This window comes from Hemiscyllium ocellatum, chromosome 13 (assembly GCF_020745735.1).
Source record: "Hemiscyllium ocellatum isolate sHemOce1 chromosome 13, sHemOce1.pat.X.cur, whole genome shotgun sequence".
Lineage (NCBI taxonomy): Eukaryota > Metazoa > Chordata > Chondrichthyes > Orectolobiformes > Hemiscylliidae > Hemiscyllium > Hemiscyllium ocellatum.
Window position 1 is genome coordinate 89413915 of NC_083413.1, and position 19927 is coordinate 89433841.

Below are 19927 nucleotides of genomic sequence, written 5' to 3' on the forward strand. Positions count from 1 at the left end.
TCTTGGTCTGCTGGATGGAACGACAAACTCTGTCGATGATATGAAACTTGGAGTTTTCATAAATGGCGAGGGCAGGGTAAAACTTAGGAAAGATGCAGAAATGTTCATGAAATAGTTGGATAAGTGAAAGATAAAATCCAAAACAGAGAAATGTGAAGTGATTATATATTTTAGTAAGAGTGCATCCAGACCATAAGGGATATCACCGCAAAGTAGGTGCAGGGGCAGAGAGAGCTGCACGTACATCAGCACAAATCGTTGAAGTTGGCAATCACACAGGTAATAAAATGTTCCGTATCCTAAGGACACATACACAAAAGCAAAGTGGTTCCATTAAACTTGTCTACAACACCAGTTTGGCCATGAGTGGTGTATTTTACCTAGTTTCAGTATCCAGTGCCTCCAACTGTTTCATGATATGACATGCAGGGAATTGAATTAGCTGAACACTAATCCATGATGCGAGGGACAACTAGAGAAGTTCAGACTTCAGCAATATCTTTTATACTGATGTGCTGAACTCTCATGTCATTACAGATGGCGGTCTTTGTGGAAACTGCTGGTGCAGTTAGTTCTTTAGTTGCCAACTACCATTCACGATTCATGACTGGATATTTTTGAACATTTGCTGATGGGGTGTGGGCGTTGCTGGCCGGGCCAAGTCCCTGGTTCTCCTTGAGAAGATGGTGGTGAGTTGCCTGCTTGAACTGTTGCCGATCATGTGCTGTTATGGAGGGAGGTCCAGGATTAAGACCTAGGGACATTGAAGGAACAGCCAAATATTTCCAAGACAGGATGGTGAGTGGCTCGGAGGGGAACTTGCTGATGGTGGCATTCCCATGTACCTTCTGTCTTTGTCCCTCTAAGTGAATGTGGTTGTGAGTTGGGAAGGTGCTATTTAAGGATCTTTGGTGAAATACTACAGCGCATCTTGTAGATAGTACACATTGCTACTGCTGTCGAGAGTGCGGCGCTGGAAAAGCACAGCAAGCCAGGCAGCATCCGAGGAGCAGGAGAATCAATGTTTCAAGCATATGTCCTTCATCAGGAATCATGCCCAAAATGTTATTTCTCCTGCTCCTCGGATGCTGCCTCACCTGCTGTGCTTTTCTATCACCACACTCTCGATTCTCATCTCCAATATCTGCAGTCCTCACCTTCTCCACATCGCTGCTGCTGAGTGTCAGTGGAGGGAGTGGATAGTTATGGATGTGCCAATCAAGCAGCCTACTTTATCCTGGATGGTGTCAAGCTTCTTGAATATTATTGGAGCTGCTCCCATCCACGCAAATGGGCGGTATTCTGTTATATTCCTGACATGTGCCATGTTGATGATAGATAGGCTTTGAGGGGAGGGGTCAGGAGATGGGTTACTCACCGCAGTGTTCCTTTGCTTCTGACCTGCTGTTGTAGCCACTGTGTTTATGTGTTGAGTCCATTTGAATTACTGGTCAATGATAACCCCAGGATGTTGATAATTCAGTGATGGTAACACTATTGAATGTCCATTGGCAGTGGTTGGTTTGTGTCTCAGTAGTGATGGTCATTGCCTGACATTTGTGGGGCACAACTTTGTTGGTTAGAGTAATGAGTACAGGAGTTGGAAGGTCATGTTGCGGCTGTACAGGATGTTGGTTAGGCCACTGTTAGAATATTGCGTGCAATTCTGGCTTCCTTCCTATCGAAAAGAAGTTGTGAAACCTGAAAAGGTTCAGAAAAGAGTTACAAGGAATTTGCCAGGGCTGGAGGATTTGAGCTATAGGGAGACGCTGAATAGACTGGGGCTGTTTTCCCTGGAATGTCGGAGGCTGAGGGGTGACCTTATAGAGGTTTATTAAATAATGAGAGGCAAGGATAGGATAAGTAGACAAAGTCTCTTTCCTGGGGTGGGAGAGTCCAGAACTATAGGATATAGGCTTAGGGTGAGAGGGGAAAGATATAATAGAGACCTGAGGGGCAACTTGTTCATGCAGAGAGTGTATGGAATGAGCTGCCAGAGGGAGTGATAGAGGCTGGTACAATTGCAACATTTAAAAGGCATCTGAATGGGTATATGAATAGGAAGGGTTTGGAGGGATATGGGCTGGGTGCTGGCAGGTGGGACTAGATTGGGTTGGGATTGGCATGGACAGGTTGGACCGAAGGGTCTGTTTCCATGCTGTACATCTCTATGACGCTATGACTCTAAATATTATGATGTGGCAGGAATCCAAAGTTGAAATCTGATCTTGGATGTTGCATCATTTAACTCTGTCTATCACAGATTGCCTTATGTTGTTTATCCTCTGTTTTCCTGTATTGTGGCTCTACGAAGTTGACACCTCATTTCTAAGTAGCTTAATCTTGAATATCTTAAAGAGCTTTACTGCCAATATTTTTGATCTCGCTCTCCTGTACTAAGTTCCCATGAAAATGCATTCCAGAAAAAAAGGAATAATAATGAACTCTCAGCAGGCTAACATAAAGCAGTATCTATTTTAATTCAAGTATCTAATTTAAGTTCACAGTCACATACACATTCCCTTTGCAAGTCCCTTCTGCTAGTTAGCTTTCTATTCCTGTTACTAAAGACTATAGTTACAAGGTCACCAACTTCAATGAGAATTCTGGTCATTTGTTTCTCTAGGAACTTTGTGAGTGTTCATTTGGAACGGGGTTCCTGAAAAGCAGTGGATAAAGAATCCTTGAATATCATTAAGCCAGAAGTATGTAAAGTCTTATAGCGGGAGGTGGGGAGGGAGGGTGGAGGTTGGGGGGGGTTGAATGGTTATCAGAAGTATGTGGGAATGTGGTTCCAATCAGGTCAACTGTGATCTTACTAAATATTGGAGCAGTCTTGAGAGGCTGCCTGGTTTACTCTCACTTTAAACTCGTGTGTATATTCATTTGTTGGACACTGCATCCTGGCTGACTGATCTCTCTTCAATCCCAATGTTTGTTGGCAAATCTTTGCCCTGAACCCAAGGCTGAGCTGATGCTTGTACATTCTTATACACATCTAGATTAGTCTTGTTCATGTTTGCTAAGTCAAGACTTTAGCACTATGGCAGGAATCTCCTCCAGTTTTGGTAATACTGCTGTGATCTCGTTTGTGAGTCTATGCTTTTGCTCTCTACCACTTCCCTGGGCAGTCCTCCAGACTGTGGACACTACATTGACCCAGGTGGCATTGCCTGACCAAGTTGGCTGAGCCTGGTGTTACAGTCTCCTCTGGTGGCCCTGAGGAAAGACCCTCTTCTCCGTCACCTATTCCACCATACCTTGACATTCCTGTCAGCAATGCAGGGTGCCAGTGTGACTCTGTCAGCCATTTCCAGACAATATCATTGACTAGAAATTCTACTGGACTCACAATGACTACAAAAGCAGGCCAGAAGTTAGGAATACTGTGGGAAGTGACTCACCTCCTGATTTCCCCAAAGCCATCTACAAAGCACAAGACAGGAGAGTGATGGAATACTCCCCATTTGCCTGGATGGGGACAGTGCCAACACCACTCAAGAAATTTGACACCATCCAGGACAAAGCAGCCTACTTGATTGGCACCACATCCACACACATCCTCCCTTTATACCACAGATGCTCAGTCACAGCAATGGGTGCTGTCTACAAGATGCACTGACAGTCACCAAGAATAGCAACTCCCAAACCCATGGCCACTTCCATCTAGAAGGGCAAGCGCAGTAGATACATGGAACCACCACCTGTAAGTTCCCCTCCAAGCCACTCACTATCATGGCTTGGAAGTACATTGCAGTTCCTTCAGTGTTTCTGGGTCAAAATCCTGGAATTCCCTCCCTAAGGGAACTGTGGGTCAACCAACAGCATAAGAAGGCAGCTTATCACCATCTTCTCAAGGGCAATGAGGAATGAGTAATTAATGCTGGCCCGTGCTCAGGATCTCCTGATTGACAGCATTTGATCTGGTGCACAGCAGTTTTAAAGATGGCGTTGGCACTAAGTTTTGAGGATTCATGCAGCTAGCAAGACCATAAAGACATGAGCCAGACATCATTGTGGCATACTGCATTGATCCTGAAGTGATTAACACACAGACAGATCTGGCCATGCAGGTCCATAGTTCTCTAAATGTGCCAACATAGGTGGCCAAGACAACATCTGATGTGCTTGCATTTGTTGGCTGGCGCATGGACTACAAGAGTTGGCAGATCATATTGTAGGTCGCATTTGGAGTATTGTGTCCAGTTTTGATCACCACATTACTGGAAGAACGTGGAGGCTCTGGAGAGAGTGCAGAGTAAGTTCAACAGGATGTTACCTGGTCTTGAGGGCATTGGCTATGTGGAAAGGTTAAAAAGACTCAGATTGTTTTCACTGGAAAGACAGCAGCTGAGAGGAGACCTGATAGAGATCTACAAAATTATGAGCGGCAGAGATCGGATGGATAGTCCGAGGTTTTATCCCAGGGTTGAAGTTTAAATTACAGGGAGGCATAGAGTCAAAGTGAGAAGGGGGAAAGTTTTTAAGGGAGATGTACAAGATGAGTTTTTATTGCAGGGAGTAGTAAGAGTGTAGGATGCTGCCAGCAAAAGTGGTGGAAGCAGGCACATTGGCGACATTTAAGAGACATCTAGATGGTTACAGGAATAGGGAGAGAATGGAGGGATATGGACTGAATAAGAACAGAAGCTTTGTTTTTAAGTTTAGTTAGGACATGATAATCGTCACAGGCTTGGAGGGCCTGGTGTTCTTTTGTTCTTTTGATCTTCAGAGAAATGTGTGAGAAAAGCTGCTGAGGCCCACAAAGAGAAGCATTCTCTGAAACACTCAGAAATTAGCTGAGTTTTCAGTAAAGAGTCTCTGACTCTGCTTCTTTGTCCATAAATGTTTTTAGATTAGATTAGATTAAAGTGTGGAAACCGGCCCTTCAGCCCGACAAGTCCATACCGACCCTCCAAAGAGCAGCTCACCCAGACCCATTCCCCTACATTTACCTCTTCACCTAACACTACGGGCAATTTAACATGGCCAATTCACCTGACCTGCACATCTTTGGACTGTGGGAGGAAACCGGAGCACCCGGAAGAAACCCACACAGACATGGGGAGATTGTGCAAACTCCACACAGACAGTTGCCTGAGGCGGGAATTGAACCTGGGTCTCTAATGCTGTGAGGTAGCAGTGCTAGCCACCGTGCCGCACCCCAATAAGGTCTGTTGTCAGACCCTACTGAGAAGTTCCAGCATTTTCTGCTTTTATTTGGATTTCCAGCAACCAAACATTTTGTCCATTGGACTCATAGCTGGTACATGTCACAGGTATAAAGCAGACCTGGCTGTTTTACTGACATCTCAATGGTTCTTCCTTTTCGCAGGAGTTATCCATGAAAAATATCCAGTTATGAAACAGTATAAAAGATCACTTCGCATGGGGATGGGCATCATCACCGTCTTTTTGCTTGTGTGTTTATTTTATGTACTCAATAACTCATCTGATAAAATCAAGGAAACTTTCATGCAAAACACCCTGATGTATAAACTGGGAAACTCCTCCAGCAAACCAGCAGAAGCTTCCCAAATGAAATTGACCGCATCTGGCCAGGTCTCTACTGAGAGCACTTCGCATCCAACCACAGAGCGCAGAATTATGTTTGTGCAAACATCCAGTGAACTAAACCCTTCCCCGTTGGTCATATGCAGCGTTGAATCAGCAGCTAGACTAAACCCAAACAAGTCAGTTTATTTCTTCATGAAAGCACTCAATGGTGATATATCTGAGTATCAAGAACCTGAGTACAAAGGCATCCGTCTGCTTTCTTCATTCAAGAATGTGATCATCTTGCCTTTGAATCCTAAAGAATTGTTTAGCAACACGCCCTTGGCTGGATGGTATGAGAAGGTAAGGAGTTGTACAGAACTGGCTGCTTGATTTTGTGGATGATAATAGCTGCCATTAGTCACTAATCTGCCAAATGAAATAGTAAACTTTACACTGACAAGCGGATGGATAATGCTGGACTGGAATTCCTGTGGGTTTTAGATTGAATTTCAGTTTCTGGTCCAGACAAAATCATTTGCAGAATCTGAAAGAAAACCAGGATAATTATTTTTCTAAAAATCAATGTTTATCTCAATTATTCAGACTGGACTTTGTTCATTGGCGGTATGGGGACCATTAATTTGGCAACTCCCCAGAGATTATTAATTCAGTCTTTATCCAGCAAAGGTTAGCAAATGTTTTGTTTTGCGTCTCTCTCATGTTCATTTGATACAATGGGGTTGTCTCTATATCCCAGTTAATTCCACACCAATACTATGTTGAATTGGCTTGGCTCATTTAAACAGAGGGTGTGATTTAGACAGTAGATGTCAGGGGAACCATGCCCCAGAAGGAATGTAGCAGTTTTAATTGGTGACTCAATTAGTTATTCCCTCATCCAAAACGAGAGGAGATCCAGGTCAAATCTTTTGTTGTAAAAGCAAAATCTGAAGCAAACACGCACAAAATGCTGGAGAAACTCATCAGCATCTGTGCACAAAATTCTGAAGAGTCATCCCAGACTCAATGTTATCTCTGTTTCTCCTAGCATATTCCTGCCAGACCTGTTGAGTTTCTCCAGTATTCTATATTTGTTTGTGATCTATTGCTTTAGATAATGTGGACCAGATTTTGAGGAGTGGTAATCTTACACAGATTGTAGAGGTTGAGGGGACAGGATACCAGTGTAGTGGATTGCTAGCTGGGTAAGGTGTTGCTAGGGAAGTGGTCAGTTCCATGGATGGAATGCCAAATACATAGAGTGATTTGATTTTATTATTGTCACATGTACCATCATACAGTGAAAAGTATTATTAGGCATGCTATCTAGAAAAATCATATGATATGAGAGTACATCAGGATAATAGAACAGAATGCAGAATACAGTGTTACAGCTACAAAGAAGGTGCAGTGAATGATCAACCCTAATATGTGAGAGATCTGTTCAAATAAAAGTAGGGAAGAAGCTGTTCCTGAAACTGTTGTCAAACTTTTGTATCTTCTGCCTGTTGGAAGAAAGTGGAAGAATCTGATTGAAGATTTGTAGCTCGGGTGTCCGTTGTTGTGGTTCTGCTCGCCGAGCTGGAAGTTTTTGCTGCAAACGTTTCGTTCCCTGGCTAGGGAACATCATCAGTGCTGTTGGAGCCTCGTGTGAAGCGCTGCTTTGATGTTTCTTCCGGTATTTATATTGGTTTGTTCTTGCCGCTTCCGGGTGTCAGTTTCAGCTGTAGTGGTTTGTATATGGTGTCCAGGTCAATGTGTCTGTTGATGGAGTTTGGGGATGAATGCCATGCTTCTAGGAATTCTCTGGCTGTTCTCTGTCTGGCTTGTCCTATGATAGTGGTGTTTTCCCAGTCAAATTCATGTTGCTGGTTGTCTGAGTGTATGGCTACTAGAGATAGCAGGTCGTGTCGTTTTGTGGCTAGCTGATGTTCATGGATGCGGATTGTTAGCTGTCTTCCTGTTTGTCCTATATAGTGTTTTGTGCAGTCCTTGCATGGTATTTTGTAAACTACGTTAGTTTGGCTCATGCTGGGTATTGGTTCCTTTGTTCTAGTGAGTTGTTTTCTGAGCATGGATGTTGGCTTGTGTGCTGTTATGAGTCCTAAGGGTCGCAGTAGTCTGGCTGTCAGTTCTGAGACGCTCCTGACGTATGGTAGAGTGGCTAGTCCTTTTGGTTGTGGCATGTCCTCGTTCCTCGGTCTATCTCTTAGGCATCTGTTGATAAAGTTGCGTGGGTATCCGTTTTTGGCAAATACCTTGTATAGATGTTCCTCTTCCTCTTTTCGCAGTTCTGGTGTACTGCAGTGTGTTGTGGCCCTTTTGAATAGTGTCCTGATGCAGCTTCGTTTGTGTGTGTTGGGGTGGTTACTTTCATAGTTTAAGACTTGGTCTGTGTGTGTTGGTTTCCTGTGTACCCTTGTGGTGAATTTTCTGTTGGGTGTTCTCCCTACTAACCTGTCTAGGAATGGGAGTTGGCTATCCTTTTCTTCTTCTCGTGTGAATCGGATTCCTGTGAGTGTGGCGTTGATGATTCGGTGTGTTTTTTCTATATCTGTGTTTTTGATGATTACAAAGGTGTCTCAACATATCTGATCCAGAGTTTGGGTTGGATTTGTGGTATGGCTGTATGTTCTAACCTTTGCATAACTGCCTCTGCTATGAGTCCCGAGATTGGTGATCCCATGGGTGTTCCGTTGATTTGTTCGTATATCTGATTGTTGAATGTAAAGTGTGTGGTGAGGCACAGGTCCAGTAGTTTAAGTATGCCGTCCTTGTTGATAGGTTCGGCCTCCTGTGTTCTGTTATGTATGTCCAGTAGGTTGGCTATTGTTTCTCTGGCTAGGGTTTTGTCAATTGAAGTGAACAGTGCTGTCCCGTCGAATGATACCATGGTTTCTTCTTTGTCTATGTGTGTATTCCTGATGACGTCCAAGAATTCCTGTGTTGATTGTATGGAGTGTTTGGATCCGCTGACTAGGTGTTTCAGTTTTTGTTGTAGTTCTTTGGCCAGTTTGTATGCTGGTGTCCCTGGTAGTGATACTATGGGTCTGAGTGGGACGTCTGGTTTGTGTACTTTGGGTAGTCCATAGAATCTGGGGGTGTTGTGGTGTGGGAACAACAAAGAGGCACAACAAACAGTGAGACAAACGGTAGTACCCATGATGATAAAAAAACGACAAACACATAACCTCAACACCAAGGAGAGGGAAGCACTGAAAGCACTGAAAAATGACAAAAACATAATCATACTACCGGCAGATAAAGGCAGAATGACAGTCATCCTAGATAAATCAGACTGCATCAGTAAAGCACAACAACTACTCGCAGACACCAACACCTACCAAATGAAGGATTCCGACCCCACACCACAACTCACCAATAGAATAAACAACACACTAAGGAATCTACAAAAAAACGGACAGATAACCAAAGCGGACCAGCAAAGAATGAAACCTGAAAGCAACAACACCCCCAGATTCTATGGACTACCCAAAGTACACAAACCAGACATCCCACTCAGACCCATAGTATCACTACCAGGGACACCAGCATACAAACTGGCCAAAGAACTACAACAAAAACTGAAACACCTAGTCAGCGGATCCAAACACTCCATACAATCAACACAGGAATTCTTGGACGTCATCAGGAATACACACATAGACAAAGAAGAAACCATGGTATCATTCGACGTGACGGCACTGTTCACTTCAATTGACAAAACCCTAGCCAGAGGAACAATAGCCAACCTACTGGACATACATAACAGAACACAGGAGGCCGAACCTATCAACAAGGACGGCATACTTAAACTACTGGACCTGTGCCTCACCACACACTTTACATTCAACAATCAGATATACGAACAAATCAACGGAACACCCATGGGATCACCAATCTCGGGACTCATAGCAGAGGCAGTTATGCAAAGGTTAGAACATACAGCCATACCACAAATTCAACCCAAACTCTGGATCAGATACGTCGACGACACCTTTGTAATCATCAAAAACACAGATATAGAAAAAACACACCGAATCATCAACGCCACACTCACAGGAATCCGATTCACACGAGAAGAAGAAAAGGATAGCCAACTCCCATTCCTAGACAGGTTAGTAGGGAGAACACCCAACGGAGAATTCACCACAAGGATACACAGGAAACCAACACACACAGACCAAGTCTTAAACTATGAAAGTAACCACCCCAACACACACAAACGAAGCTGCATCAGGACACTATTCAAAAGGGCCACAACACACTGCAGTACACCAGAACTGTGAAAAGAGGAAGAGGAACATCTATACAAGGTATTTGCCAAAAACGGATACCCACGCAACTTTATCAACAGATGCCTAAGAGATAGACCGAGGAACGAGGACATGCCACAACCAAAAGGACTAGTCACTCTACCATACGTCAGGAGCGTCTCAGAACTGACAGCCAGACTACTGCGACCCTTAGGACTCATAACAGCACACAAGCCAACATCCACGCTCGGACAACAACTCACTAGAACAAAGGACCCAATACCCAGCATGAGCCAAACTAACGTAGTTTACAAAATACCATGCAAGGACTGCACAAAACACTATATAGGACAAATAGGAAGATGGCTAACAATCCGCATCCATGAACATCAGCTAGCCACAAAACGACACGACCTGCTATCTCTAGTAGCCATACATTCAGACAACCAGCAACATGAATTTGACTGGGAAAACACCACTATCATAGGACAAGCCAGACAGAGAACAGCCAGAGAATTCCTAGAAGCATGGCATTCATCCCCAAACTCCATCAACAGACACATTGACCTGGACACCATATACAAACCACTACAGCTGAAACTGACACCCGGAAACGGCAAGAACATCCATCAACAGACACATCGACCTGGACCCCACATACAAATCACTGCAGCTGAAACTGACACCCGGAAGCGGCAAGAACAAACCAATATAAATACCGGAAGAAACATCAAAGCAGCGCTTCACACGAGGCTCCAACAGCACTGATGATGTTCCCTAGCCAGGGAACGAAACGTTTGCAGCAAAAACTTCCAGCTCGGCGAGCAGAACCACAACAGAAAGTGGAAGAGATTATAACTGTGGTGGGTGGGGTCTTTGATTATATTGGCCACTTTCCCAAGGCAGTGGCAAGTGTAGATGGAGTCAATGGATGGAAAGCTGGTTTGTATAATGGCATGGACTGTGTACACAACTCTCTGTAATTTCTTCTGGTCTTGGGCAGAGCAGTTGCCATACCAAGCTGTGATGTATCTGGGAGACAATGATGTATCTGGATAATGGTACATCTCTAAAAATTGGTAAAAGTCATTGTGGACATACCGAATTTCCTTAGCCTTCTGAGGAGCTAGAGGCATTGGTTTGTTTTCTTGACCATAGCATTGACGTGGATGGACCAGGACGGATTGTTGGTCATATTTACGTTCAGGAACTTAAAGCTCTCGACTGCAGCACCATTTGACATTGACAGGGCATATTCCCCACTATGCTTCCTGAAGTTGGCCAGCTCCTTCATTTTGCTTCATTGAGGGAGAGGTTGGTGTCTTTACACCATGCCCCTAAGTTCTCTATCCCTTTTCTGTACTCTATCTCATCGTTGTTTAAGTTCCAACGTACTACAGTAGTGTCATCAGCAAACTTAGAAATGGAGTTACAGCTGAATTTGGCCACACTGTTATGAGTGTGTAAAGAGTATTGTAAGGGCTGAGTAGACAACCTTGTGGGGTACCAGTGTTGAGGATTATAGTAAAGAAGGTTTGTCACCTTCCTTACTGATTGCTGTCTATGGGTCAGGAAGTCAAGGAACAAGTTGCAGAGGAGGGTGTAGGGTCCTAGGTCTCTGAGTTTAGAGATGAGTTCTGTTGGAATTAATGGTGTTGAAAGCAGAAGTAAAATCAATAAATGGGAGTGTGACATAGGTGTTCTTTGTTATCCAGATGTTCCAGGGATGGGTACAGGGCCAGCAAGATGTCAGGTAAGATGCTAGAGTGCCAGGTAATGGTGTGTCATTAAAGGTGCCAGATATATGGGGTGCCAGCTGGGTAGTTTGCCTGCCCCATAGGGACTTGGGTACCATGTGGTAGGATGCTATGTGGGTAGGAAGTGGCGTGTCAAGTGGATAGGGTGCCAAGATGCAAGGTTGGGTTAATGATGCAATGATTCGAATAGGTTAGGGTGGGTAAGAGAAATGTGGTAGTGAATCTATCCAATTGTATGGATCGGTTTGAGTGGCAGTTAGAGGCAATGAGGAATTTACTAGAGCTAAGGGATGTGATTGGATGGGAAGGGAGAAAAGCCACAGATACAGTCAGGTACATGGGTTAACTCAAGCAAAGGTAGAAGGGGTAGGCAGGTAGTGCAGCAGTCTTCTGTGGCTATCCCCATTTCAAACAAGTATACTGTTTTGGAAAATGTAGGGGGTGATGGACTCAAGGGATTGTAGCACAAGCAGCCACGTTTCTGGTATCGAGACTGGCTCCATTGTAATGAGGGGTACGTCGAGTTCCAAGTGATCGATTGTGTTAGGGACTCTCTAGTCCGAGGTAGAGACAGACCTTTTTGCGGCCAGCAGTGAAAAAGCAGGATGGTGTGTTGCTTCCCTGGTGCCAGGATTGAGAATATCTCCGAGAGGGTGCAGAATGTTCTCAAGGGGGAGAAGGCTCCGCAGAAGGTAATTGTACTCATTGGAACTAACCACACAGGAAGCGAAAAGGATACAATTCTGAAGGGAGAATGTAGAGAGTTAGGCAAGAATTTAAAAAGGAGGTCCTCGAGGGTAGTAATATCTGGATTAGTCCTGGTGCTACGAGCAAGTGAGGGTAGGAATAGGAGGTTAGAGCAAATGAATGCATGGCTGAGGAGCTGGTGCAAGGGAGAAGGATTCACTTTTTGGAACATTGAAATCTCTTCTGGGGTAGATGTGATCTGTACAAGAAGGATGGATTGCACCTAAATTGGAAGGGGACTAATATACTGCCAGGGAGATTTGCTAAAGCTGCACTGGATGATTTAAACTAGTAGGTTGGATTACTTACAGTATGGAAACAGGCCCTTCGGCCCAACAAGTCCACACTGACCCTCCAAAGACCAATCCACCCAGACTCATCTCCCTCTGACTAACACTACGGGCAATTTAGCATGGCCAATTCACCTGACTTGCACATTTCTGGACTGTGGGAGGAAACTGGAGCACCTGGAGGGAACCCACACAGACACAGGGAGAATGTGCAAACTCCACACACACAGTTGCCTGAGGCGGGAATTGAACCCGGGTCTCTGGCACTGTGAGGCAGCAGTGCTCACCACTGTGCCACCATGCCACCCCAAAGGTGGGGTGTGGGGGTGGGGGGCTGGGGCCAGGGAGAAAGTGAGGAAAGAGATCAATCTGAGATTGTTTGTTTCAGTTAGGAACCGGAGTAAGTCAAATAGTCAGGGCAGGCAGGAACAAAGCCTAATAAATTAAACTGCATTTACATCAATTCAAGACGCCTAACAAAGAAGACAGATGAATTCAGAGCATGAGTAGGAACATGTGACTGGAGTATCATAGCAATTACAGACACGTGGCTCAGGGATGGGCAGGACTGGCAGCTTAATGTTCCAGGATACAAATGCTATAGGAAGCATAAAAAGGGGGACAAGAGAGGATGGGGAGTGGTATGTTGACAAGGGATAACTGTACTTGGGGAAAATATTCCTGGGAATAGATCCAGGAAAGTTATTTGGGTGGAACTGAGAAATAAGAAAGGGATGATCATCTTATTTATAGACTGCATAATTGTCAGCAGGAAATTGAGAAACAAAGATTTCAGTTATCTGTAAGAATAATAGGGAGTTTATGTTTGGAAAATTAAAATCGCCGACCATAGATTGGGACTGCCATAGTGTTAAGAGTTTAGATGGAGAGGAATTTAAGTGTGTGCAAGAACATTTTCCGATTTCAGTATGTGGTTATACCTACTAGAGAAGCTGCAAAACTTGACCTACATTTGGGAAATAAGGTAGGGCAGATGACTGAGGTGTCAGTGGGGGAGCATTTGGGGCCAGCGACCATACTTCAATCAGTTTTAAAATAGTGACGGAAAAGGATAGACCAGATGTGAAAGTTGAAGTTCTAAATTGGAGGAAGGCTAATTTTGGTGGTATTAGGCAGGACTAGTGACAACCTGTTAGCCACATAAGTGAATGCCCCCACCCCTGAAATTCCTCATAGATACAAGAACCATATTTATGCTAACATGTAGAAAGTGAAAGTGCTCAGTGCATCATCACTGCTTTACCACAGATATTGCTGTAGGTGTTTTAGCTTTTATAGAAATGAGTAACAGAAAGTAGCTGACTTTTTTTTTGAGTCATGAACAGTAATAGCTACTGACAGCATTGGAAATGTGGGAGGGACAATGACACCAGTGTCATTCAAACTTGCTAATGAAAAGTCGGCACCTCATCATCCTGGGAGCATTTGGTCTCTGTTCTTGTGCAAGAGCAGGATTGACAATGTGGTATATTCATCCAGTGACTCAATCTTGTGATAGCCCACCTTTATATTTCAAAAAGACACACATTTGTCTGTTCCACAGTAAAGAGGCTGCAGTTTTTCTCCATTGAAAGACCCTGTGCAAGTTTACGATTGAACCAGCCCACGTTCCCCTCTCCTCAAGACCCACCTTGCAGCCCATTACAAAGTGCTTTCAGGAATTGGTACTTAACCAGTGAGCACTGTGTGGAGGGAGGAGACACTATTTGGAGAGAAGGATCATTTAAAGTATCGAAAGATAGAGATTATTAACCTTTTTATTCTTTTACAGGTAGATCCCAGCAAGGAAACTTTCTGGTACCACGTGCTCGCTGATGGCTGCCGGCTAGCCTTGCTGTGGAAGTACGGGGGCATCTACCTGGACACGGATATCATTTCAATCAAACCTTTGCAGTTTGAGAACTTCCTCTGTGAAGAATCTATTAATTGTGCCAATAATGCAGCTTTGGGATTTAACCATTCTCATTCCTTTATTGAGAGCTGCTTACGTGATTTTGTTGAGGATTACAATGGAGCAGATTGGGGCCATCAAGGTCCTAAACTGATGACCCGGATTTTGAAGAAATGGTGTGGGACTGATAATCTCGATGACTTTCTGAACAAAAAATGCAAAGGGATCCTGTACCTGTCCGGCAACTGGTTCTACCCTGTTCCATACACCAACTGGCAAAGGTTTTTTGAAGAAGGTACATGGAACGAGAACAGTGAGGAGATTAGAAATGAATTCACAAAAACACGTGGGGTCCATATCTGGAATTTTTTAAGTGGCCGGCATAGAGCTCCTATCAAAGGAAGTCGGTCTATAATAGAATATCTGTTTAGTGAATTCTGTCCAAGCACATATGAGAAACTGATGTAAAGTGCTGAGGAAGCTCAGCAAGTCTGGTAGTATCTGTGGAGAGAGAAACCAAATTAGCATTCCGAGTACAGGATGGCACTTCTTTGGAAGTAGACCAATCCTATGTTAATTTGGTGTGCATATTTGCTGCCAACCACATAAATCACTATGGCTGATACTATGAGGTTCCACTTGGCCTCGTCTCATTGTATCTTCATCTGTATCTTTCCACTGTCAAGAGACCTACAGATTACTCCCACCGGGGACTTATTTCTCTTGTCATTTCTTATTTCTAGCAAATGTGACATCATTTCTCACTATAGCATTGGTCTCTTCCTTCATTAACAAAACTAAATAAACTACCTCCTTTTTCCTCCTGCCTATCCTTTTGAAACACTGAGTACCCCAGATATTCAATTCCAAATCTAATCTTTCTGCAACCTTATCTCAGTGATAACCACCAAATCGTGCCTCTTCACTGTTATTTGTGCTGTTAACTTGTTAATTTTATACCAAATGCTTTGTGCATTCCGACGCAAAGCCTGTATTCTGTCAAATTTCCTGACATTTTAATGGTTCCTGGGTGCAATATGTTATTCACACATTCTGTCCCTGCTTTTTATTTTCAGGCTTTCAATTAACTGCACTTCTACCTTTGCCTTTAACTTTGTTTTCATAATTTTCCGTGCAACAAGTGTGGTGCTAGAAAAGCACAGCAGGCCAGGCAGCATCCGAGGAGCAGGAGAAATGACACTTCGGGCATAATTCCTGATGAAGGGCATATGCTCAAAACGCTGATTCTCCTGCTCCTCGGATACTGCCTGACCTGCTGCACCCCTCCAGCACGGCGTCTACACCTCATCTCCACACTTGTCCTCTTCAATGCCAGCTGATTGAATTTTTGCAAGGAGAGAATTAAATATAGCTCTATAACTTAAGTCTACTTTGCAGACTGTACTGAAAAATGTGCCCTTTCCTAAAGAAAAAACAAATCTTGATGTATATTGTCTCTTCTTGATGAGTTGATGCTTCTTGGCAGTTCTCAAAACTTATTGACATTACTAACACGTCCCAGTAATTCTCAACACTTAGTTTAACAGGTGAAAAATTCCAAGGTGGAGTATACAGCTTTTACGAACAGTCTTCTTCCCAAAGTTGAGTCTTAAAGGGCACCTGATCCCATCAAATAGCCTGTAAACAACACCCATGTCTGAATTAGAGTGGTGCTGGAAAAGCACAGCAGGTCAGGGTAAACAACACCTCCCTCACAGTGGGGAGCACTTCCTGCACACGTGGGCATCTTTGACACGGACAGGGTCCATGACTTCCCACATAACACAGGTGACACACTTCACTTGGCTGACCTCAACTGCTATGAGTTAAGCTTGAATTTTCTTAACAAGTAAGACTAACCTTCTCAATTACCTAATCTTAAGGTACTCCTTTTACGTGAATTTTAGTTTCTAGCCCTTCCTGATTTTTATTTGTCATGGTGCTTCTCATTTCATTCCTTAATCACCAAGCTCTTGGGTCTTGGTCAATTCCTGCCCCCGCTGATCTTTTACTCTGCAGTCTCATCTGAGGAGAAAAACATTGGAGTTTACATTGTGACAGGTGGCATTATTTATCGATTGAATCACTATCTCTTGCCTATAGTGAGATTTACCAGATACATACAAATGCAAGCATTCATTTTTAAAAGTGATAAAAATATAATTTTAAATGTTTCATGAATTGCAGCTTTCTATTTAAGATTTCAGCAATTTTCTGTAAAATAAGGGAAATCTTTGCACTATTGTTTCTCTTGAATGAATGGACACTCTTCAAATGGGTCTACATTTATAATTAAATGCCCTTGAATATTCAGACGTTTTAACTGAACCAAAGGGGTCTGTCACATTGTGGAATTGAGCTTGTTGTTCAGCTGTGGTTATAATTAAGAAAGAAAGACTCCAGAAGCTGGAGAGGATCTGCTCAACTACTAAAAACAGCTTGACCCCCAGCTACCAGTCTTGAGCTGATATCTGAGTCAGAGACATTGTGTCAACTTGCTGTATGTCACTAGGGTCCTCTGTGAGGGAGATCTATCTGTCTGTCATCATTACGGTGGCACAGTGGTTAGCACTGCTGCCTCACAGCGCCTGAGACCCAGTTTCAATTCCCGACTCAGGCGACTGACTGTGTGGAGTTTGCACGTTCTCCCCGTGTCTGCGTGGGTTTCCTCTGGGTGCTCCGGTTTCCTCCCACAGTCCAAAGATGTGCGGGTCAGGTGAATTGGCCATGCTAAATTGCTCTTAGTGTTAGGTAAGGGGTAAATGTATGGGTGGGTTGCGCTTCGGCGGGTCGGTGTGGACTTGTTGGGCCGAAGGGCCTGTTTCCACACTGTAAGTAATCTAATCTAATCTTAATATGATGGGAGCAGCCCCTTTATTGAATATTGAAATGCCATTTTGTAAACACCCAGAAACAGAAGGTGTGCTTATTAAAATGGACTGGAGTTATACTGCACCCAGTGTATACTTCCTGATGTGAGACCCAATGATAGGATTTTGCATCCTAGTTTTAATTCTGTCAGGGCTCAGATCAGCCCTGTCTCTCAGGGACCTTACCATTCCTGCATTCATTTCAGTGAAGCAGGCTGTATGTTGATGTAATTGAGACTTTGTAACTCAATCCCAATATCTCTGGCTCCTGGTGTGTGTTCCTAGTGTTTGGCTTTAGGCCATTTGGACCCATGTCTGGGAGTGACCAGCAAGTCATTCTAATAGTTTCACTCAGCTAAGATGGTGGGATGATAGGAGGTCACCTGTCCTTCCGGCAGGAGCACTGTTCTCTGCAGCATTTGCACACTTTACAAAGACTCTTGAGTAAGTTGATACTCCTCCAACCTTATCTTTAGTCTCATTCCCTTATTTTGTGACTTTTATTTCTCAATTAATCCCTTAATAATCTCCCCAACCTTGGGCCTTAGTCAGCTCATACAGGTGCCACTGAGGTTAACCCTTGGAGATTAAACAACACTGACCCAGTGGAAAACAGCAGTTGTAATGATATCAGAAACCTGACAAATGGAACAAGTGTTTGAATCACTGTTCCTCATTTTCTAGAAAGTTCTGCCTCAGTCTCTCTGTCTCACTTTCCACTGTCTGTAATGGTTCCTGGTTAGTGACGATGTCAGGGATTTGTGGAATGAGGGGTTTGATATTTGTGATGCTGCCTATACGGACAATAGTTTTATACCTAACCCCTAAAATGGCGGTTTGAAAGTCATTTTGATCTGAAAAAGATTCTTTTGAATATACTTGTCATAAAAATACATTTTAATGATATTCTTCCATAATTATTTTTAAAAAAACGGTTATTTCTGATCACTTAACTTTCAGTTTAAAGCAGCTTTGTGATATCTCTACTCTGATAAATTGGGGTGGCACGGTGGCTCAGTGGTTAGCACTGTTGCCTCACAGCACCAGGGTCCCGGGTTCAATTGCAAGCTTGGGTGACTGTGTGGAGTTTCCGCATTCTCCCCGTGTCTGCATGCGCTCCCTCCAGGTGCTCCCACAGTCCAAAGATGTGCAGGTTAGGTGAATTGGCCATGCTAAATTGTAAATTAGGTGCATTAGTCAGAGGGAAAGGGGTTTAGTTGAGTTACTCTTTGGAATGTCGGTGTGGACCTGTTGGGCCGAAGGGTCTGTTTCCACACTGTAGGGAATCTAATCTAATCCTTAAAAAGAATCTGTGAAACCATTGGGTGGCACAGTGGTGAGCACTGCTACCTCACAGCGCCAGAGACCCCAGTTCAATACCCACCTCAGGCAACTATCTGTGTGGAGTTTGCACGTTCTTCCTGTGTCTGCGTGGGTTTCCTCTGGGTGCTCTGGTTTCCTCCCACAATCCAAAAATGTGTAGATTAGCTAAATTGCACGTAGTGTTAGGTGAAGGGATAAATGTAGGGGAATGGGTCTGGGTGGGTTCTTCAAGGGGTAGGTGTGGACTTGTTGGGCCGAAGGGCCTGTTTCCACACTGTAAGTAATCTAATTTAATCATGATAAATGGATCCAAAGATACTTTTTTGATGACTGCAATCTTGTTTATGTGTGTACCTATATTATTTAGAATGTATATATTTATGGAAAGTGAGACTCTATGTTAATGGAAGCGGGCTTATCATGTGATTTCTTGCAAACAAAAGGACAAAAAAACGGTGTGAATTATCTGTTTACTGCACAAAAGATGTAATTTTGGGGGAAGAGTCCAATGGATTCTTTTGACAGAAGTAAGAGGTGAATATTATGCCCCTTTATCACTGAGCAGCAAACTTGCAGCGTAAAGCAAAATTATCTTTCTTTCTTTTTTCATTCAGGAGTAAGGCCATTTGAACTATCTCTTAATAAAGTATTTGTGAAACTTGACAAAGTTTAAATGTTATTGTTCCAAACTGATTTCCACATGAGTGTGAAGTCTGGCTTGAAGATATTCCCTCAGTGGATGTCAGCAATTTGATCTCGCTGAAAGGGACTTAAAGGGACTTAAAGGAACTATGGGAAATCTGAATTTGTTCAGTTTGTCCACAGGGGTTCCTTTTACTCTGCACAGCGTTTGTTTTGTCTTGTCTGCTTATGAATGTGTGTGTGTTTGGAATCAAGGAAATCTCAAGAGTAGTTCAGTTGTTAACCATTGTTACCACTTGTTTAAAGAATGTATCTTGCTTATAATAAAAAATTATTTTTGAGTATATTGAAGTCTAGTGTACTTTTTTTACTCTGATAGTAAAAAAGAGAAAAAAAAAGGGTCATTTTGGTTGATCCGGTTCAACATTTGCACTTATAGGACAGTTTGTGAAACAGGTTTGCTTGCCAGTGCACTCATTTTTTTGACACAGTAAATTGGTTTGATAGGGTTGAATTTGCTTTTGATTTTCTTCATCTGTGTTGAATTGAGTCAGTAGGTTCAAGTTGGGAGTCAACATTTAATGGAATCCCTACAGTGTGGAAGAAGGCCATTCAGCCCATCGAGTTCACA

At 43.4% G+C, this 19927-nt stretch overlaps 1 protein-coding gene across 2 annotated transcripts in view; it reads left to right on the forward strand.

The window, feature by feature from the left end:
• LOC132821987 (lactosylceramide 4-alpha-galactosyltransferase-like) overlaps positions 1–19599 on the forward strand; it is a 37383-nt gene extending 17784 nt beyond the window's left edge. Inside the window, exons 2-4 of one of the 2 annotated variants that reach the window (XM_060835035.1) lie at positions 538–689; positions 5336–5859; positions 14342–19599. In XM_060835035.1, coding sequence (XP_060691018.1) covers positions 5362–5859; positions 14342–14929 — 1086 coding nt within the window. In that variant the 5' untranslated portion in view covers positions 538–689; positions 5336–5361 and the 3' untranslated portion in view covers positions 14930–19599. The remainder of the gene's footprint in view (positions 1–537; positions 690–5335; positions 5860–14341) is intronic. The other variant, XM_060835034.1, reaches the window with a different exon arrangement.
• The last annotated feature ends 328 nt before the right edge of the window (positions 19600–19927 follow it).